Genomic DNA, 23004 nt, shown 5'->3' with positions numbered 1-23004 from the left:
TTTATTCATTAATTTATCTATTGTTTATCTCAGTAGTAATTTTATCTTCTAAAGTCCACATTATTTTATTAGTTAAAAGAATAAGCATAATTATTCACTATATAAGATTAATTTATTTTTTTACTATATGCGGTAACAAATACATGTTTGACGGAGATTAAAATCTTATTATTAAAATGTCGATTTAAACATACGTATGTGTAGAATTTTTTTTATTATTTATATATTTATCTATTTATTTCTCTTTTGTTTATCTATTGTGTATTTATATTTATTTTTGACATTTAAAATTATAGAATAAAAGAATAATTTCAATACAAGGAAAAGACCGAAGGCATTCCGAATAAATCGTTCATCTTGCGTTCACCGTTCGTTCACCGTTCACTTTTCTCTCGCGTTCGCGCTCCGTTCGCGTTCTGCGTTCACTCACCGTTCACCGTTCACACATCGTTCACCAAGTTGCGTTCACCGTTCGCACATCGTTCACTCACCGTTCGCTCTGCGTTCGTTCACCGTTCGTTCAGCGTTCGTTCACCGTTCGTTCACCGTTCAGGTGGGAAAGTAGAACGTTTCAGGGACTGTACCCAAAAACTTGTCAAAAACGGCAAAAATACGCGTTTTCCGACTACTTCCGGTTTGGCCAGAAGCGACGACACTGGACGTATTCTGACGACTCCATTAGATTAAGCTTGACATTATCAACAACTTTGCTTCTTTGGTGTATAACAAATTCTCAATACTTTTTGAGATATCTGGAAAAACTTTTGGCCCCTCTAGATCCCTTAATTAAGGGGTCAGCCCTTTTTCCGACATATCATTTGAAAGATCATAAAATTCTTCACAAATAATGTTCTATATAATTTAACAAAATATTTGTAGTTTAGAAGATAAAAAGCAAAATATGAGTAATTTTTGGTTCTTTTACGAGTTCTAATTTTTGACCCCTATATAGCGCCATTTTGAATAGAGAAATCGAAAAACAGAAACCAATGTGCACAACTTCAATCCTTCTATTATTTAAAATCAGTAGAATTTCTGCTCCACTTTAGCCGTCTCTGAGCCTTTATCCGGAAACGAAAGCCTATAAATTTTCGTTTAAAGGGAAGTAACTCAAAACCGGAAGTGACTTTTTGAAATTTTAGTCAGCATTCTGATAGAATTCATAAACGTCTATAACCTCTGAAAATTTGAGTGAAATCCGTTCAGAAATGAGTGAGATATTAGGCCTCAAAGTTGGCGTCTAGGAAGCAGAAAAAAAAAGAATAATAATCTTTACCAACAGAATCAGTAGAAGGTCTTCCGTTGGAAACGGAAGACCTTAAAAATAAAAAAAAAAGCGGGGGGGGGGGGTGATGTCAAAATTATAATGCAGACTTTTTTCATTGACGTTGTAAATTTTTAATACAAACACTCACGAAGAATGACTGCACTTAAGGAAGTTATTTGGAACTTTTTCGGCTACCCATGGCTATTTTAAGCTTAACATTACAATATATCGCTAAATTAATCTATGATTAATGTGCAAGCAGATGCTTTTGATATTTATTGCTAGAATTTTTCGTCAGACATATTTCTATAATTACATACAACGCTATTGAAAAGAACATGTTTAAGCCATAAATTCCGGAAAATTGAACTGGACCGCTTTCGATTTTAAGGTCGCAGCAAAGGGGCGGAGACATTTAAATCGCATGGGAATGGATCATTAGCACATGGTTTTCCGTATTTGATTTACATTATATATAAAAAAGGCGGAGAGGAGGGTTTTGTGTTCATTGTGTACAAAAAATGATTGATTAATAACCATGCATATAATTTCATTAATTGGTATCCACGTAAGTAAGTAAAGTAAGTAAGTAAAGAGCAGAACATTAAGAGAAAAACAAAAAAGTTCATAAAAATAAACACAAATTGTGATAAATATATGTATGCATTTTGTACGCTTAGGTTGGTAGTGTCTGTTTTAAGAATTATTGGTAGATGCAAATGACACTGAAATACATTTTTATTTTCTGAACATAAAGGACTGTCTTAGCATAAATGAAAAATAATTTGCAACCTGTCTTTAGGATAATCTGAAACTAGTGCTAATTGTAACGGGGACCGTTACAGATGTTCCCCAAACGCTCCCCAACTACCTTATGGTGCCATATTTCCTGTAAGCTTCATTAAATAGGACAAAATCTATGCATTTGAGACTTTAACAACGCCAAGTTCTTTCAAATTTTAGCATTGCATGCGTGCGCATGTGAATGCATGTGCGTAATGACCATATCATCTTGTCTACACAATCTATATATTTTTTATTTACTAAATATTAAAGTATTTAATCCAAAAGTATTAAAAATACGCTCATTCAAGTGTATTTTTGACTTATCTCATTTCATGTGCACGCATGTGCATACATGAGCATGGTGACCATATCTTCTTGTAGAAGTCCTTTACATCTATCTATGTTCTAAATCCCACCCCGTTTGGTTGAAAACCAAGGGATAAATTGCTGTTTAAAGTTTCAGCCAATCAGATTACAGCGCACTTACATGCACGTGTATGCATGTGCATGGTGACCATACCGTCTTGTAGAAGTTCCTTCTATCTATCTATGTTCCAAATTCCATCCTGTTTGGTTGAAAACCAAGGGAGTTATAGCTATTTAAATATTAAGCCAATCAGATTGCAGCACACGTGCATGCACGTGTTTTCATGATAATTGCTGTTTATCATGTTGTAGGATATCCTAATGCATGGCTATGTTCAAAATTTCATAGGATTTCGTCGAAAAACAAGAAAGATATAGAGACTTTAGTTTCAGCCAATCAGACCGAAGCGCACGTGCATGCGCGTGAGATCTTACTTTTTTGACCATGTCATCTTGTCTACGCTATTAATATATCCTTACATTATAAATTTCAAAAGATTTCATCAATAAATAGAAAAGTTACGGCTATATCCATAATATTGGTAATTTCACGTGTTGCACGTGCGCGCTCTTGCAAGCACGTGCTCTCAAAATGGCATGTTGACAATGTCATCCTATCTACATTTATAATATGTCTATATATTTTAAATATCAAAGCATTACATCAAAAAATGTAAAAGTTACGGCAATTTCAAGTATATTGGTCATTTCACGTGTTGCACGTGCGCGCTCTTGCAAGCACGTGCGCGAAAAATGACCTTCGTTCCGCATATCTACATAACATGCCTACTTATCCTAAAAAGGTTTCCCCTTAATCGGGTGTGTACTATACAAGATCATTCGCGGACAAAATTTTCCCAAGAAGAAAAATAATAATAATAACTAGTGCTAATTGTAACGGGGACCGTTACAGATGTTCCCCAAACGCTCCCCAACTCCCTTTTGGTGCCATATTCCCTGTAATCTCTATTAGATAAGAAATACTTTATGGAAGTTAGACTTAATCAAGGTCTTCCCAGAAAAATGCAAAATATATTTTAAAATAGGCATTGCACGCGTGTTCATGTGCATAACTACCATATTATCTTGTCACTATCTCAAATTTTAATATACTTAATATCAAAGCATTTAATCCAAAAGTATTAAAAAATTCACTCATTCGAGTGTATTTTTAATTTTACTCATTTAACGTGCACGCACGTGCAAGCACGTACATAATGACTACATCTTCTTGTAGGAATCCCTTTTATTTATCGATGTTCTAAATCCCATCCTGTTTGGTAGAAAAACAAGGGAGTTATAACCATTTGAAGTTTTAGCCAATCAGATTACAGCACACATGCATGCGCGTTATTTCATAATTTTTTATCTTTATCGTATTGAAGGATATCTAAATGAATGACTATATGTTAAAATTCCAAACAATTCGTCAAAAAACAAAGGAGATATAGCCATATAAAGTTTAAGCCAATCAGATTGCAGCACACGTGCATGCGCGTGATTTCATGAGTTTTTTTCTATATCATATTTTAGGATATCTTAATGCATGACTATGTTTTAAATTTCAAAGCATTTCGTCAAAAAACAAAGGAGATATAGCCATATAAAGTTTCAGCCAATCAGATTGCAGCACACGTGCATGCGCGTGATTTCATGAGTTTTTTTCTATATCATATTTTAGGATATCTTAATGCATGACTATGTTTTAAATTTCAAAGCATTTCGTCAAAAAACAAAGGAGATATAGCCATATAAAGTTTCAGCCAATCAGATTGCAGCACACGTGCATGCGCGTGATTTCATGAGTTTTTTTCTATATCATATTTTAGGATATCTTAATGCATGACTATGTTTTAAATTTCAAAGCATTTCGTCAAAAAACAAAGGAGATATAGCCATATAAAGTTTCAGCCAATCAGATTGCAGCACACGTGCATGCGCGTGATTTCATGAGTTTTTTTCTATATCATATTTTAGGATATCTTAATGCATGACTATGTTTTAAATTTCAAAGCATTTCGTCAAAAAACAAAGGAGATATAACCATATAAAGTTTCAGCCAATCAGATTGCAGCACACGCGCATGCGCATGCTTTCATGAAATGTTTTATATATTATGCTGTAGATCTTCGTAATGTAGTACTATGTCCAAAATTTCAAAAGATTATGACAAGAAACAAGAAAGATATTGAGACTTTAGTTTCAGCCAATCAGAGCGAGGCGCACGTGCACGCGCGTGAGATCTTGCTATTTTGACCATGCCATCTTGTCTATACTACTAATGTATCCTTACATTATGAGTTTGAAAAAAATTCATCAAGAAAAAGAAAAGTTACAGCAATATCCATTATATTGGTCATTTCACGTGTTGCACGTGCGCGCTCTTGCAAGCACGTGCGCGCAAAATGACCTTCGTTCGGCAAATCTACATAACATCCCTACTGACCCTAAAAAGGTTTTACCTAAGTCGGATGTGTAGTTTACAAGATCACTCGCGGACAAAATTTTCCCAGGAAGAAAAATAAGAATAATAATAATAAGAAACAGAGTAAAAACAATATGTTCCCCAACTTCGTTTGGGGAACATAATAAGAAACAGAGTAAAAACAATATGTTCCCCAACTTCGTTTGGGGAACATAATAAGTACACACAGTAAATCCATATATGACCATGCCATTTGATTATTGGCAGAGTTAATTTTCAAAAAAGTTTTGATCGGTATTCAGAGTACAGAGGACACTGCATTAAAAAAAAATGAATTTCGGCTTCTACATTATCAAGCACTGCATAATTTTCTCTATCTAACGTTCTTTTAAAATTGGAATGCTTAAAATCTCACTGCTCATGTATTATTTGCTGTCAAGCAGCGTATTAACTAAATCGTTAAATAATAATGTGTTCGTACCTACAGTGTATTAAAAAAAATGACATTTTCACTTTATCTTAATCATCTTGAATAATAATTGTGGACTTATTAGTAAAGTAAAAATAAAATAAAATGTTTAGTTTTTTTTTGGTGTGACTGTGGGCTCATACCCTGACCTAAAACTGGTCGGGCTCCCGTTTTCAAAATTTCTGGATCCGCCACTGCTCTATGTACAGCATGTAATCAGCAAAATAATACCTTTTTCCTTTAAAATACCCCGAATAAAAACACTATAGTGAAAGAAATCAACGTAAACTTTAAAACACTAATAAAATGTACACAAGGATCTTCAATATTTTGAAGATGGAAGTACATGTAGATATAAAAAGAATTTTCCAACGACTGACACAATGAAAGTGTATCGAACACTTGAATGTCACGTGAGAAAAGTGATTATAATATCAAAGGGGTCACATGGGCTGACACTCGTAACCTGCTAATTTAGTAGCTTACTCGTTTGGGTACATTTTTTAAAAAATTAGACATGAGCCGCAATTTGACCAACATTGTCCTTTCGATATGTATAAGTTTTAGTTAAAATACACATTCTGTGCAAATGAGAAAAATGGCCAAGTTGCGGCTCGATGTAAACAATGTCGTTGAAAACAGGTATGCATTTGAATAACAATAGAAATGAGACAAAACTGTTAGACCCCATTTTCAAAAGCTAGTGTCGCTCGGCATTATCTAATACTTTCATGTAATATAATATACCAAAACCTGCTATTAAGACATTGTTTAATACCTATAAAACATAAATTTAATGAATTTTGGAATTTTATTTTGCGCAAAACATCGGGATCCAACTCTCATTGCTTAAGTGCAGTCATTCTTTATGCAGAAACATTTTTGGCATTTTTTTTTTACCTGTTACTCCGGGTAAACTGAGGAGTATACTCGCGTAACACGGGTTGATCACCCGGGTTGATTTTTTATTTACAATTCCAGTGACTAGTGTAACCCGTATCGCTTAATCGAATATACCCCTTACTTCGCGACTCAAGAGCATACGCTATAACCACTGCAGCACGCTGAAATTAGTAGAAAATTCTTAATTTGCAATATGATCATAGATAATTTTATTTTTGGTTGCTTACCGAGAACGTCGATATCCAACGCAGCCATCTTTTGCATCGGGTTTATTGTCACGTTCATATTTTCAAGTCTCTCAAAGCCTCTTAAGAGAATTGATGAAAGCTTGGTAAAATTTTCAGATAATTTTGAAAATTGTTCTCTTTGTAAAGAAATTTCCTTGCTCATTTCCTCTATTTTGTGATTGTTGACATTCTCTATAAGAGTCTGCAAAAATGACGAGTTAATAGAATTCCCCTCTTCCGATGAATGAAGACTTCCTGAAATGCCATTTTCTTGGTTTGTGGCTTCTTTCTGTTTTGATAAAAGGTATTGTTTTATGTTCTCGACGTCCTTGGTCAGGGCTATTCTGAATAGAGACTCCTGGTTCAACAATTGTCTGAGAATATCGACATCCTTGGTTTTCGCCTCATTATTTCCAGTAACAAGAGAATGGGCATTTGAAAGAAAGCAGAATGCCATAATAATGATGAAAAGTTTATAACCCAGTGTAATCATTATGTCTTTTTTTGCTCTTCGCTGCACTCTTTACTGTATGCAAGAAAATCCTTTTTGCTGAACTTGTTAGAATCCTTACTGTTTAAAGGATTCTTTCCTGCAGTTTTTTAGCTAGCCTTTCACTACTTTCTTGAAACTTTTCAATGCTTCGCGGGAAAAACCATGTAACAAAGTTTCACTAGTAAGAAATCTGAATCAGTCATAGGACTCAATTGTATGAAGCTCAGAGTGTTTTTCAGAACATAAGTGCTTGTTCCAAAGATCATTTTTGAGTATAGCCCATTTTTTATGTTAAGGTACATCAAGCGTTTTACCTATTTCTTGTACTAGTATCAAGTTCACATTCTTTACAAAAATCGTAAAAGGTTAGGTATTGGCTATAAACACAGTAAAATATGACACCTTTCATCAATATCATCGGTCACGGTAGCCTAGTGGTAGGGCGTTGTTATCCCCCGATTCTCCTTCTCTGCGCTAGATCAACATAGGCAGAGAGTTCATTCTACAATTGCTCCGAACACAAACAAGAAGTGAAAGTCACGAGTCTCTCTTTTGAGACCTCATGTCATATAAAAGTATTTTAGATGCAATACAACATACGTTCCCAAAATAATTTCAAGTGCTTATTTTTATCTTTCAATGTCGCATGTATTAGAATTATTGTCTATTGACGTTGAAGCATAATCTTTCTTTAAAAAAAATGATACTGAAGTATCATCATCTTCTTCTCTTGTAATGAGAGATAAAAAGGGTTGATTGTATATAGATATCAGCGTTAGCTGCTTTTTAGCTCACCTGAGCCGAAGGCTTTTGTCCATCGTCCGTCCGTCTGTCCGTCTGTAAACTTTTCACATTTTCGACTTCTTCTCAAGAACCACTGGGCCAATTTTGACCAAACTTGGTACAAAGCATCCTTGGGTAAAGGGAAATTCAAATTGTTAAAATGAAGGGCCAAGTCTCCTCACAAGGGGAGATAATCAAGAAAAGACAAAAATAAAGTGGGGTCATTAAAAAATCTTCTTCTCAAGAACCACTGTGCCAGAAAAGCTGAAACTTATGTGGAAGCATCCTGGGGTAGTGTAGATTCTAAATTGTTCAAATCATGACCCCCAGGGGAAGGTCGGGGCCACAATGGGGAATTAAAGTTTTACATAGAAATATATAGGAAAAATCTTTGAAAATCTTCTTCTCAAGAACCACTGGGCCAGAAAAGCTGAAACTTATGTGGAAGCATCCTGGGATAGTGTAGATTTTAGATTGTTCAAATCATGACCCTCGGGAGTTGGGCGGGGCCACAATGGGGAATCAAAGTTTTACATTGAAATATATAGGAAAAATCTTTGAAAATCTTCTTCTCAAGAACCACTGGGCCAGAAAAGCTGAAACTTATGTGGAAGCATCCTGGGGTAGTGTAGATTCTAAATTGTTCAAATCATGACCCCCGGGGGTTGGGTGGGGCCACAATGGGGAATCAAAATTTTACATTGAAATATATAGAAAAAATCTTTGAAAAATCTTTCTGCCAGAAAAGCTGAAACTTATGTGGAAACATCCTGGGGTAGTGTATATTTCAAATTGTCTAAATTATGATCAGTGGGATAGAATGGGGTCACAATATGTATTACAAGGGGGAAATCTGGTAAAGAACAGAATGGTCAAAGCTTGTCAGGTGAGCGATGTGGTCCATGGGCCTCTATTTATCCTTATAATCAGAGAAATTGTTAAGCTGGGCTTCGGCATTTACGTTCTTTTCATTCAATACAGTTACTTTATGCATCTGCATATAATAAGTGTTAACATTTAAAATATCTTAATATCTTAATACCCAAAGTTACTGTAATAGTTATTATGTTCATCATATAACATATAGAATATAATGAAAAAACAACTGATACTTATTCATTAGCTCACCTGAGCTGAAAGCTCAAGTGAGCTTTTCTGATCACATTTTGTCCGGCGTCCGTCTGTCTGTCCGTCTGTCTGTCTGTAAACTTTTCACATTTTCGACTTCTTCTCAAGAACCGCTGGGCCAATTTCAACCAAACTTGCCACAAAGTATCCTTGGGTAAAGGGGATTCAAGTTTGTTTAAATGAAGGGCCACGCCCTCATTCAAGGGGAGATAATTGGGAATTAATGAAAATTTGGTGGCATATTTTAAAAATCTTCTTCTCAAGAACCACTATGCCAGGAAAGATGAAACTTATGGGGAAACATCCTCAGGTAGTGTAGATTCAAGTTTGTTCAAATCATGACCCCCTGGGGTAGGGCGAGGCCAAAATGGCCGACCAAAGTTTTACATAGAAATATATAGGAAAATTCTTTAAAAATCTTCTTCTCAAGAATGACAAAGCCATAATTCATCATATTTATATGGAAGCATGCTCAGGTAGTGTAGATTCAAGTTTGTTCAAATCATGACCCCCGGGGGTAGGGCGGGGCCAAAATGGCCGACCAAAGTTTTACATAGAAATATATAGGAAAATTCTTTAAAAATCTTCTTCTCAAGAATGACAAAGCCATAATTCATCATATTTATATGGAAGCATGCTCAGAGAGTATAGATTCAAGTTTGTTCAAATCATGACCCCCGGTGGTAGGGCGGGGCCAAAATGGCCGACCAAAGTTTTACATAGAAATATATAGGAAAATTCTTTAAAAATCTTCTTCTCAAGAATGACAAAGCCATAATTCATCATATTTATATGAAAGCATGCTCAGGTAGTGTAGATATGAAAGCATGCTCAGGTAGTGTAGATTCAAGTTTGTTCAAATCATGACCCCCGGGGGTAGGGCGGGGCCAAAATGGCCGACCATAGTTTTACAGAGAAATATATAGGAAAATTCTTTAAAAATCTTCTCAAGAATGACAAAGCCATAATTCATCATATTTATATGGAAGCATGCTCAGGTAGTGTAGATTCATGTTTGTTCAAATCATGACCCCCGGGGGTAGGGCGGGGCCAAAATGGCCGACCAAAGTTTTACATAGAAATATATAGGAAAATTCTTTAAAAATCTTCTTCTCCAGAATGACAAAGCCATAATTCATTTTATTTATATGGAAGCATGCTCAGAGAGTGTAGATTCAAGTTTGTTCAAATCATGACCCCCGGTGGTAGGGCGGGGCCAAAATGGCCGACCAAAGTTTTACATAGAAATATATAGGAAAATTCTTTAAAAATCTTCTTCTCAAGAATGACAAATCCATAATTCATCATATTTATATGGAAGCATGCTCAGGTAGTGTAGATTCAAGTTTGTTCAAATCATGACCCCCGGGGGTAGGGCGGGGCCAAAATGGCCGACGAAAGTTTTTAAAAATATATATAGGAAAATTCTTTAAAAATCATTTTCTAAAAAATAGCAAATCCATGATTGGTCATGGGACTACTTTTGGATTTAAACTTTACAATAAAAAGCCATTTTCTACTTTTTCCTACCCTTAGTGTTCAGGTGAGCGATGTGGCCCATGGGCCTCTTGTTTTAAGAAATATTATGCTTCACAAACATTTGTAAAGAAATTTGACACTTTAAAGTACATTATGTTTTTTTTCTATATGACCAATCAGATAGCACGTGTTCCTGTGTCGAAAATCAATATTTAAATTCTTTATTCATAGTCGAAACAATTGAGATCAGACGAAGCGTTACCATCTATTAGTTCACCTGAGCTGAAAGCTCAAGTGAATTTTCTGATCATTCGCTGTCCGTCGTCTGTCTATCTAGCTGTTTGTCTGTCCGTCCGTCCGTAAACTTTTCACATATTCACTTTTTTCTCAAGAACTACTGGGACAATTTTACTAAATTTAGTAAAAAAAGCATCCTTAAGTAAAGGGAAGTTTGAAATTGTAGAAAAGGAGACCAAGTCCCCTCACTTTGGGAAATAATTAAAAGACAAAAAGGGTAGACTTATTAGAAAATCTTCTCAAACAACAATAGACAAGAAAAGCTTAAAGGTACATGGAAAGACCCGGCAGTTGGTTGTGTAAATTTCAAACTTTTTAAGTATTAACCTTGGGGGTTGGGCGTATTCACAACAAGGAATTCAAGTTTTACATTTAAATATATAAGAAAATCTTTTTAAAAAATTCCCCTTTCAAAAACCATAAAGTTGAAACTTATTTGGAAGCATTATGAAGTATTGTAGATTCTAAATTGTCATAATCATGACCCCCGGGGTAAGAAAGGTGCCACAATAGAAAATCCAATATTTACCGTAAAATATATAGGAAAAATATTTAAAAATCTCCTTCTTAAGAACCATTGGGCCAGAGAAGCTGAAACAAATGTCAAACATGTGTGAAAGCTTCAAAGGGTAATTTAGATGTTAAAATGTTTAAATCATGACCAACAGGTACGGTGGGGCCGAAATAGGTTTTATAAAGGAGGAGGAAATCTGGTTAAGAACAGCATAGTTAAACTTTCTCAGGCGAGCGATGTAGCCCATGGACCTTTTGTTTTCAAATGAAATTATCATTTGCATACATGCTGAATCATAAATAGCACTTGGTACACTGTAACAAAAATTGAATGACTGAGTATTCAAAAAATGAAAATAATATTGAAATGGAAAATCAAGATATAAAAAGGTCAAGTTTCTTCTGAGTGAATACATGCACTTTTGAAATATTTGCCACATCGCTGCATGGCCTAGAAAGTTGTTTATAATAAAAACATCGGTATCAAACAGCGAGTCAGTATATGAACACAAATTAACCGATTTCGAAATAGGAGCAACACTGCAGGAAATGTAAGCAGAGATTACATCTATGATATAAACATTGAAAGATTCGCTGTTTTGTAAGCAAAGAATGAAAATCGACATAATGCAATCATGATGTAAAGATAACTTCAAAGAGATTTGTGAATGCTGCAGTAAAAATTTTCTATCAAAGAAGGCGAAATAAGAAGCGCCTTTCATTTTTGCATCCATCATAATTTTTTTAAGCTTTATGTCTTAGTTAATGTGATGACTGATACTGTGATACCTAAGTATAAAATTTTATAACTTTTTTTTTATGAGTAATTTGCATTTAATGATTTTATTGAAATGCAATATGTGAAAATAAAGAACCGTATTCGAGCTAAAAATTCCATTAAACATAACAAATTAAGAGCAGAGCAAACAAGGGCCCCCAGAACAATAAAGGTCGACCAGTCACACCCGCCGTGTGCTCCTTGTCATGATCGGGAAATAACGGAAAAAAAATTCGGAGACTTCTCAGTGTGTAAATAATGGTCTAATAAAATAGTATGGAAAAAATCAAGTCAGTCAGTATTTGACTCAATGATAAATTGTATTTGCTGACAAGGTAATTGTATCGACCACTGAACTTACAAAATGATGACTTTAAACGAGACTGCTGATATTCTTGCTTCATCAACTTGATTGTCAAGAACGTACCTCGTTTTAGAAAGTGTTCATACAAAGAACATGTTCTTCCACTGGTCAAATCAACTGAGATATAAAATACGTATACTGTTGACAAAGATATATTGCTCCAAACATGTAAGAAAGGGAAGTTGAAAGTCGACGATTGAAAAGTTTGCCATCACGTTTATCATAAAGCTTGGATGTAAGATTACCATTAACGTTTTTTTTCTAGTAAAATATCTAAATATGAAAATTTCATTATTTCAAATATTTTTAATAGATGTGTCAGATTCTTTGAGTGTTTTTATTTCAAGCTTACCGTGATAAATCGACATATGAATAGAAATATTAATTGTAAATTGACAATAGGTCGTCCATATATATCCAAATGTCGAGATGAAGGCAAAAGCAAGTATTTTCTTCTTTTCACTTAAAAGGTTTTCGTTTAAAAACAAAAATAGGTGTGCAAATGACGAGGCGCAATTGGTATCCATTGGAATTCCAATAGATTGTTGGAAGACTTGGTCTGAGAAATTAAAACTACAAAGATATTTTCAATCAGAAACTCGAGCATCTTTTTAATACCAACTTCAGGATACTTGTGTGTAGAATCAAAATGTTTTTCTAACGAAACAATTTTTCAAATGACCAATGACAAGGTAAGTACTAGTTCCATTTATATCGAAAAAGCAGCTTTCAAGGATGTCAGAAACCCTGGAATTTAATTTATTTGTGCGGAATATTTGTATTTAAAGTTAAAAAAGTCGTAAGTAATAAACATTTCTTAACTGTATTCGAGGTCAACATACGTTTTGTCTGACCAAACAACCGAACTGTATGCATGAGGCCGGTAGGCAGAACATAAACAGTTTGGTTCGAGGGGTTGACAAAACGCATATTGTCCGAGAACACAGTTTATACATGTTTTGTTATACTTTTGATCTATTTAATTTTTTGAGATATATGTATGTGAAACACTAAGGAATTCAAATGAAAAGCTGATCGCGACCATTGTATGACGTAAGAGGTCTAATGTCTCATCGACAAATCCAATGTCCAACTCTGGGGTCAAGCATCGATTTTTTTTAAAGACTGCTCAGTAAAATATAAGAAATGATAGACTTTTATTTTTTTTTTACTTATATAGGAACACTCTTAAAAAGTTTAACAGTGCATTTTGCATTTGCATTCTTCAAGATTTAGACCCGACAATTTATTTAAATATAGAGATTGTAATATGTGCATATAGCGACCACTTTTTGGACTTTTTTTTAAATTAACTTCATCAACTGTAAAATAATCAACTGATGAACAAGAATATCCCATACTAGTTATTGAATACTGTTCGTTATCTCCATATCCTTCATGTATAAAATCAAATCTAAAAGTTAAATTATGATGGAGCTTTACTTTTTAGATTTGATTGATATACAGGACTAGAAAATATACATTGTAGGTATAATGAAGTGTAGTTGTTTGAACAACCATAACTTGGTCAAGTGATGTGCGGTGCGAGTCTTACCTTAACTATTTGGACTACTGAAATACCATTAGTTAATGCAATATTAATAGGAAAATATGCATGTGTTATTTAATAACGGAATCCGTTATGCATCAATTATCACACGTTATCCCAAGTTATCAACTATCTTTAATGTCCCTGTCATACCCAATAAAGTAGACAGTGATTGATTCTATTGACAATATGAAATAGAATTGTAAATTTAAATTTAATGTCGTCTATTACATTTAAATTACACGAGGTTTGTCATGTTAATCTCAATACTCTCCGCCCACTGACGTGAAATACAAAGACAGGCGCACGAGATTAACTTAGACCTCTTAAGCTTACGACCTTTCACTTGGCGAAATTTACATGTTATTTTCTCTTTATATTTCACTGAATATAAACTCGATGTCTTATCAAAATTAATGTTGCGATGTCCATGATATAGACCTAAAACAGTAGACAATGAAATCGACGTAAATATGATATCAATAATATCATTGCAATGTCCGCAATGCAAAGGTTGGATAAAGATATCATAACAACGCAGATAATATTTTCAAGCTTTGAATGAACAATTTCTTCAATATAGCATAGATAAAGTGAAAAGGACATGAATAAAAAAAAATCATAAAATGAAAAAACTCACTGCTCATCTCGTCCAAAATATCAATTAGAAGCAGAAGTTCAACTTATATCAAAACACAATTTACATCTTATCACATTTTGTCATGACTTTTTCGTTTAAAGTCATATATTGTAATTATAAATTTGGTACACATAATAAACAATAGATGATTTAAATAATTTGAATTGGAAATGGAATATAGATTGATTTCTATCAAATATTCAAAACAGCAAATTAATTTTTAATTATCAATTAGACACTCGTAATCCTACACAGCAATTATATAGAAGTTTATATTGGTTTACCGTTTCATTTCGATGTTTCTTTCAAAGGCTCCAATACACTGCTTTAAACCCTTTCTTTACTACAGAGCCATCCGTGTGAAACCACATCGTCATGGCGTTTTTGCTGCTTTTCAAAATATAATCTGGATTTTTGTCTGTATATAGGATTCGACTGGATAAGTTAAAAGATCCGTCAAATACCTCTACGAAGTCGCATGAGGTTTCCACTTTCAAGTCCAAAAACCTTAAAAAAAGAAAATAAATTGGTTTAATTTTCATTTACGGAAAACAGCAATCAGTAAAAACATATTACTGTTACTGAATATCTTTTGTCTTTTCAAGGCTATTGATTTGTGACATTTGTTTTTTAAATACACTCCTCATGGCACTTGATCCCACCTCTGATGTTTTGGAGGTCCGTGTTGCTCTGCTCCTGTTTTGTATTGTTTGATGGACGTTTTGGCTTTAATGCTGTTCGTTATCTCCATATATTTTATTCATCAATTTTCAGAAACTCCACGAGGACATTGTTAATAGTTTTTAATAATTTTTTTTTCAAAAGATAAGATAATTAGGATGCTCCAAATGTAAAACAGGATGGGGTAAGAAAATCCTTATTCAGTATGCAAATTATAGAAGAAAATGCTAAATATGATTCCTTTATGGCAATGAAGACAAATATTCACCATAACATTTTTAGTTTTAATTTTATATATAAGTTATATATATAGTTAAACTAAAAGGATTGCAAAAGAGAAAACAAGCCTCGTCTGAGAAGAGTGAAGGATATGGAGATAACCATCAGTATTCAATATCAAAGTCCATAAAACAATACATAATCGCAGCAGAGCAAACACGGACCTCCACATCAGATGTGGGATCAGGAGCCATAGAGGAGTGAGCATCAGCAGCCGACCGGTCACACACGCCATGTTCTCCTTGTCATGATCGGAAAATAACAGGAAAATCTGTCGTCAATTTAGTGTAGAAAAAATGAAATAACAATACGTATGGAAAACTTCAATCAGTATTTGACTCTATGCTAAATAGTATTTGTTGACAAGGTCATTGTATCGACCATAGAACTTACGAAATGATGACTTTGAGCGAAATGCTTATATTCTTGTTTCATCAACTTGATTGTCAATAATTAACTTCGTTTTTAGAAATTCTTCAAATATAGAGCATGCTCTTGCATATTGAATCAACTGTGATTTATAAACTCCGGTCCGTATGCAGGTGATGAAGTTATATTGCTGCATAAGTAAGGGAAATTGACGACGGAAAAACTAAGTCACCACGTTAATCATAGAGCTCGATTGGTAGATTACCATTTATTCTTTTTTAAAGTAAAATATCCATGTATGAAACAGATGTGTCAGACATGTGGTATCTTTTATCTCAAGCTCATCAGGATGTTTCGTATTGATATAGGAATGGAAATTGCCATTGTTAATTGACAAAACGTCGACGATATATCTAAACGTCGAGTTGAAGGCAACAGCAAGTGTTTTCTTCTTTTCAAGCAAATATTTTGCACAAATTCTGCTAATAACGGAGGGCAATTTGTACCCATGGGAATTCCATTAGATAGTTGGAAGACCTGGTCTCCAAAAACCACATAAACATTGTCGATCAGAAACTCAAGCATCATTTTGATGTCAACTTCAGAGTACTTGTTTGTGAAATCAGAATGTGTTTTAACAAAAAAAAATGGCAAATGACCAATGACTAGGTAAGTAAATTTACGAGTTCCATTACTAAGAGGTAATCGCTTAAATTACATAAGTAATATCCTTTGTTTGATACCAACTTTAAAATATAAATATACTCCGTAAAAATCCAGCAAAATTGTAAATAACTTAGATTTTAAGTCATAGCTTATCTGATGTATTTGTTCAAATAAGTTTAATATTTAAAAACTCAAAGTTTACCTGAGGTATATCACTTTCTTAAGACTTGCCGTAATATTCCAAACGACATTAGCATAGTTATTGTAATCATTAGGGTAATTTGGTGATAATATTGTCCCACATCCCGACGAACAGGAACTGCTACACACTAAAAAAGAAATCAAACTCCAAGATTATTCTTAGTTTGCATTTATACTATGAAATCACTGTTTTTTTTGTTTTTTGTTTTTTTTTTTTGGGGGGGGGGGTAATTTTCGTTGTTTTCGAGACATGGAGATCGAGATCCACGAATTTATGACTACTACGAAATGAAAAATTTCATATATATTACTACTAAATATTCTCCATCAGGGGCGTAGCTAGACAAAATTGATGTGCACGCCAAAAAAGGCAGGGGGTCTGGGGGCCGCCTTAATTGAGGCCCCCAGTGGGTCCACGGCGAAGCCCTGGTGGGGGCCGTGGGGGCGAAGCCCCCGGAAGCTCCTGGGTTTTCACATTTAGACTGAACAAAATTTACGGTATTTTTAAATATATAACATATGCTACGAGATGAAGTCAACTTCGGGATATTTTGATTTATGACACCAAAAAATAATAGATCTATTAATATTTAAAAAATATTTATGTTTTTTTTTTTATAAAATCAAGTGCATTGTCTGAATTTTTGTGATTACTTTAAAAAGGTATTTTTAGTTCCATTTTTTGTCTAATATTTAAATAATGAAATTAAAACAAAACAATTTCAATCCAGCAAATTTAATTTCCCCAAAACGTATTTCGTCATGTTTCGTGTATTAACTATAGGTATTACATATAACGTTAGGCCTGCAGGCATAGTAAGTTTACACGGAATCTTTTAGGAATTTAATTTTTATATGACGATATAATCAATTGTTTTTATAATAAATTTTATAAAAATGCACAGTATTTTTTTTTTTGGACTAAACGATGTGCACGCCATGGCGTGCTGGCGTATAGGCAGCTACGCCCCTGTCCATCTACGAAGTCAAGTACCTACACACCAACATTGTTTTGCTCAAACCTCGAAAAGTTGACCCCGTGAAAATATGCAATTTTACAGTATGTAGATTAAAACTGTTAATGTATTGTAAAACGCATATATTTTTTATAAGTTAAATGGGAAAAGAAATGAAGATACATTTCATAACAAATTGCTTAATTAGGTGTTTTCATAAAGATCTAAAATTACAGTTATATCCAGCCGTTAACTTTTTTCGCAGCAAATATATTTTTATAACTGATAAAGTTAAATCAGAATCTATAAGAACGTCATTAATAAGAACACACAATACTTTGAGGTTATTCAATCTAGGCCAAACATGTTGGCCTTTCAGATGTAATTTACACTTCAAGTTGAAAAAAAATAAATTGGCGAATGGTCGTGAATGTCATTGCAGTAGATTTTTGCTACTTTCTAAGCATATTTTTATTTTCAAAAGACTGGATAATTAAAGTCTAACCTCTGAAAGATTCTAGTGCCGCAGCAGTCCAAAATAAATTACTCCATATTCTAAAATATAAATTTTTCAAATGATCTTAAACCTGAAATATTGAGTGATACTAGCTTTTAAAATTCACTTTTTCTCTAAGACATATTTGATTCCTCTCTTACACAAAACGCAACAAAAAAAATGTACAACATATTTTTATGGAGGGCGGCCCCCACATTCAAATTAAGATATCTTGAAAAATTCTTGAAAAAAACATGTAGGTCAGTGTTCTCAACAAATTTTGAATCTTGCAAAGCCATGGTAGAGAGAAGAAATGACGAGTTTTGTTGTTGCATATTGTGTTTTCATTATAAATTCGTTTTAGAAAATAGAAAAGTGAAATATCGGGGCAGCTTCTATTTTCTTGTGTCCAAAGTCACATTAAAATTGAATAGTTGCTAAAGTCATTTTCATTGCCGTCTTCCTCCTGCAAGACTATTGTGGAACCAACAAGTGTAGAATTTAAACCAGAAGATGCATTTCTTTTTTCCATGTTCACGCAATCTGTGTAAAAAATACAGATAAACATTGAAATCCGTCCTCATACAAAGATTTGTTATTTTTTTCTTAAAAAAATATTTCCATAAAAATGAAAAACCATATTTTAACTGGAAACAATTGATGTTTGGTTATGGTTGTCGTTGACTTTGATACTGGGTTTAGAGCGATCGTTGTTGTGGAGGGATATACATCTTCTTCCACTGCCCTTGCATGCAGACGAATTTTCCTGTGAATATTCATAATGTTGATCAAAAGGAAATAGAAATAATAGGTTAAAAAAAAGAAATAATTTGTAGTATCTTTATTGAACTTTATATGTATCTGAAACACTGATGCCTCTGTTTGGCAGTTTTTGGCGAGAGATGATGTATCTCAAATGCAAATTAATCTCTAAGGTCAATGCCAAAAAGTTGAACCTTTTCTTATTCAAATGAGGGTTATGTCACAAGAAATATACCTGGATGAAAGACCCCTATTTACTGTTGAAAAGTTATGGCCAAAATTAAAATTCTTAAAGAGTTGATGAATCTCTAAGGAGGAGTAAAATGGTCAAAGTTGTTAGAACAGTAAACATGTATCAAAAAATGAAAAAATAGGAATATTTCAGAATCAAATATGAAGAATATATTTTCAATTCCTAATCATGCAACAGTGAAACTTATTTGCAATCTTATAATACGTTTTATTTCCATTACGGAACTCTTCAGAATTAGAGACGCTTTAACGTTAAGTACCAGTCCGTGTAAAAATCATGCAAAAGTGATATTTGAGTGATGCACTCAGGTTCTTAGAATTCAATGATTTTCCACACAGAGATTTCTATTGATCTATTATCCATGTATGTAAAATTAAAAATGTTTTGGACCATAGTTACTATGGAAACCTGGTCAAAGTAATTTCCTTAGCAACCAGCCAATTTTTCCATGTGAAGGCACTGAAAATCACTGATACAACTTTCTGATCATTTGCATACATATATTCTTATGTCTACCATAGTACTAGCTTCAGATAAAATATCATGTCTTGTGTGTTTTAAACAACTAAAGTGTGTGTCTTTATCTTACCTAATAAATGAGAATTATTTTTAAAGTTTTTATATATAATTTCAGGATTTAAAGATCAGTGATTTTCAGTGCCTTCACATGTCTGAAAGTATGATGGATCCCAGTAAGCTTTTACAATTCAACTGTAGAAGTATTAAGGTATATGAAAAGTGCTGCGATCCTGATGACATCTTAGAAATGATTTAATCATATAAATTTTCATGCCGTTGACCAGCAAAAAATATAGCATTCGGTCATATAAATATAATTTTAACAATGAAATTGCAGAAATTAGATAGGATAGCAGCACTTTTCAGAAACTACAATACGTGTTGAAAATATTTATAAACTAAATTTGGAATTTTAACTTGGTTATGCCCTTGCACCAGTGAAAGAAGTCGGTTCACTTTATACATATAATGGCCCTGTAGATTTACCAATTGATTGATTAACACTTGATATTTATTTGAAGTATTAAAATAAACTAGAGACTTTGTGCTTTCATTTCCTATTAAAAATTTTCTCTTAAGAGTCCAGGTCGTGGAGAACTGGCTAAATGAAATTGCAATGTTCTTGAATTTTCAGGTAAACAAGTATAACTGAGTACTTTCAATGAAGAAAAATAATATTAGCGCACTCTCTGATCTAAAAAATAAAACATGTCCATTAATCCCCAGAAACAGTTCTATCATTTAGTAGTTGCACATTTTAGATCAGAGGTTGCGCTCTATATTAAATATCAAAATATAACTTTAAAAATAGGCCGTTTTGTAGACTTTTTCAGAATATGTGGACATTGACGTATTTTGTGACGTCATAATGCATTGACTGACCAGAAAATTACGTCATATTTTGCAGACACGCAGTCACCAAAGATCTAAGTGATATTTAAATGCATTGTTAACTTAAACTATGCAATTTCAGTTTTTCAGAAATTCACAGGGCCAAATAAGACAAAAGTGAACCTTGTTCTTTATAGGTAACATCATTACTGCAAGTAAATGCCGCATCACGTGACAAGTCTAAATATAAAATCTAATTGTCTTCAACATGTAGTTATTAACCATAATTACAATTATCTGATATATATAATGTACTAAAAATAATCGCCATCCCGATTATGAATTCAGTTTAAATATTGTCGATATTTCCATTACACACCTTAACTGTACTTCGTTGCCATTCCGATTTAAGAATAGATAAACTAATAGACATATATGTAAGAAAGCGAGAACCTTAAATTATCATCCATTAATAAAAATACGATAGTTCAAAGGCATGTGTATTGTATTTAGATGATAAACAGATACATACGATAAATAATAGATAAAAATTGATATCGTTGTCGTTTCTACTCTTGATGCATATCAAGTCCACAAAAATAAAATGATTCATTTGAATTTTGTTAGGATTTGTTCACCGACATCCAACATATTGTTTACATGTTTATATCACGTTTGTCCCAGAAATCGCGCGAAATTGGTACATTTTGCGATTTTGGTATCCAAAGGAAAGAAATACATCTTGAAATATGAAAGCCTTAGTGCTAACTGTTTAAAAAGTATGATTCAAATTTGAATTTGTTTTTCTTCAATGGGTCATACTCCAAAGTCAAGGTTAAAATGTCATATTTGGTGACACACAAAGAAAGGTATTTCCAAAACGAATACACCTGTGAAATATGAAAGCCATAACCCCAACCAGTCAAAAGATTAAAGTAAGGTTAAAGTTTTGAGGACAAACAGAAAACCATACAAACAGACAGACAGACAGACGGAAGGACTGGACAAAAACTATTACAACCCCAAATCTTCAATTACGGGGCCATAAAAAATTAAACCAATTTAAATCATTAAACTTAATTACTTAAACTTATTATTAATTCAAATATAAAACTAAATTGTGAAGTTTTTCACCACACATATATGAAATGCTCCCCTTTATAGAAATTTTTCATGAGATTTGTCGTTAGAACATACCTGAGCCAATGTTGCTCTTTTATTTCTTCGAAATGAACAACAACTTTCTAAACTTTCGACAAAAGTGATGTTATTGAAACTGATGATAAAATGATACCTGTTGCTCCGTTTTTTCCACATAAACAAAACCTTTATCCTCCACTAAATTTGACTCAGACTCACCACGTGATTTATAAGATAATTCACAGAATAAATGGACTCGGTTGAAATTAAATGATTTACAATCTGAGTAAGAATTACATTCCTTAGAACAACCGCGGAATCCAATGGGACTGAGTGACGTGATGACATATCCAGTCAGTCGGGAATTCTGGGTTTCTCCTGATGAGAGAGCAGGAGTTAATAGAAACACAAACCATACAATTAACCAGTAGCTTTTCATTTTGAAAGTGAATATTGTAAGAAAGAATGGACGACTTTATAGTTTTAATTTCAGCTTGGTTAATGAATGATTTAATATCGGTTTATTTGATAATAAAAATTGTATTTTTAATCTTCGATTCGTAACGAAAGATCTCAAGGTCCTAAACAATGAATTATAAATGTTTATCGATTTGACAAAATTTTACACTGCAAATTTTTATTTACAGTATAAACTCCACATGTAAATCTTTTTAATTATTAGTTGGAAAATTGAATAAAAACACTCCATACTCTGTCCTTATTAATTCAGAAGTGAAATAGTAATAAGATAGATTACACGATCGTTATTTAATGGTTCAAGTGCATGTAAGACTGGACGAAAAACGTGCTTAGAATCACAAATATACAGTATATTACTGACATTTTACTATTAATAGTACAAATAATATGGTCACAGGTTATTTGAGGGCAGTTTTGACAAATACCACACTTTGATTTTAATAATGTGCCTGAAATGCGAACAAAATCAAAGCAGCTTAATGTTTTTACAGTGCGTTTATCAACATTCTTTTAATTAAGACAGTAAACGCACTTTAAAAGTATACGTATAAAACAAAAAAAAGAAAAAAATAAGTAGCAAGCAATAACATTTTTCTTAAAGTTTTCTTCGTAGCTTTTCCAGACCTTTCAACATTTTGCTTTTATTTAAACAAAAGATATAATTTTTTTTATTGTTTCCCAGAAAAACCATTATTCTCTGAATTAACAATGACATTAAATCAAAATCAATAAGCCTTACTTTTTCGTTTCGATAGCTGAAAATATAATTTAATTTCATAGTTCAGGTGTACAAGTATATATCAAATGTCAATATTCAAATACCAGCTTTCTCTAATACAGGACATAATCTTTCGGCGTTCTAAATTCAAAATTCATGTAAATAAATATGAACACACTGCAGATT

The 23004-nt window shown here is 33.2% G+C and overlaps 1 protein-coding gene across 1 annotated transcript; it reads right to left on the bottom strand.

The window, feature by feature from the left end:
• Positions 1-18530: 18530 nt before the first annotated feature.
• Positions 18531-22108, bottom strand: LOC134229527 (uncharacterized). Its single transcript, XM_062711284.1, has 3 exons — positions 21775-22108; positions 18764-18881; positions 18531-18658 (listed from the first exon to the last, which is right to left on the bottom strand). Exons 1-3 carry the CDS (start codon positions 22057-22059, stop codon positions 18531-18533), a joined length of 531 nt encoding a protein of 176 aa, XP_062567268.1. The 5' UTR covers positions 22060-22108.
• Between the last annotated feature and the right edge of the window lie 896 nt (positions 22109-23004).

The sequence above is a fragment of the Saccostrea cucullata genome, unplaced genomic scaffold (genome assembly GCF_032062105.1).
Source record: "Saccostrea cucullata isolate Sc308-1 unplaced genomic scaffold, CSIRO_AGI_Scuc_v1 ctg311, whole genome shotgun sequence".
Lineage (NCBI taxonomy): Eukaryota > Metazoa > Mollusca > Bivalvia > Ostreida > Ostreidae > Saccostrea > Saccostrea cuccullata.
The sequence above is the reverse complement of the archived record's forward strand: the minus strand, read 5'-3'. Positions and strand labels throughout refer to the sequence as shown.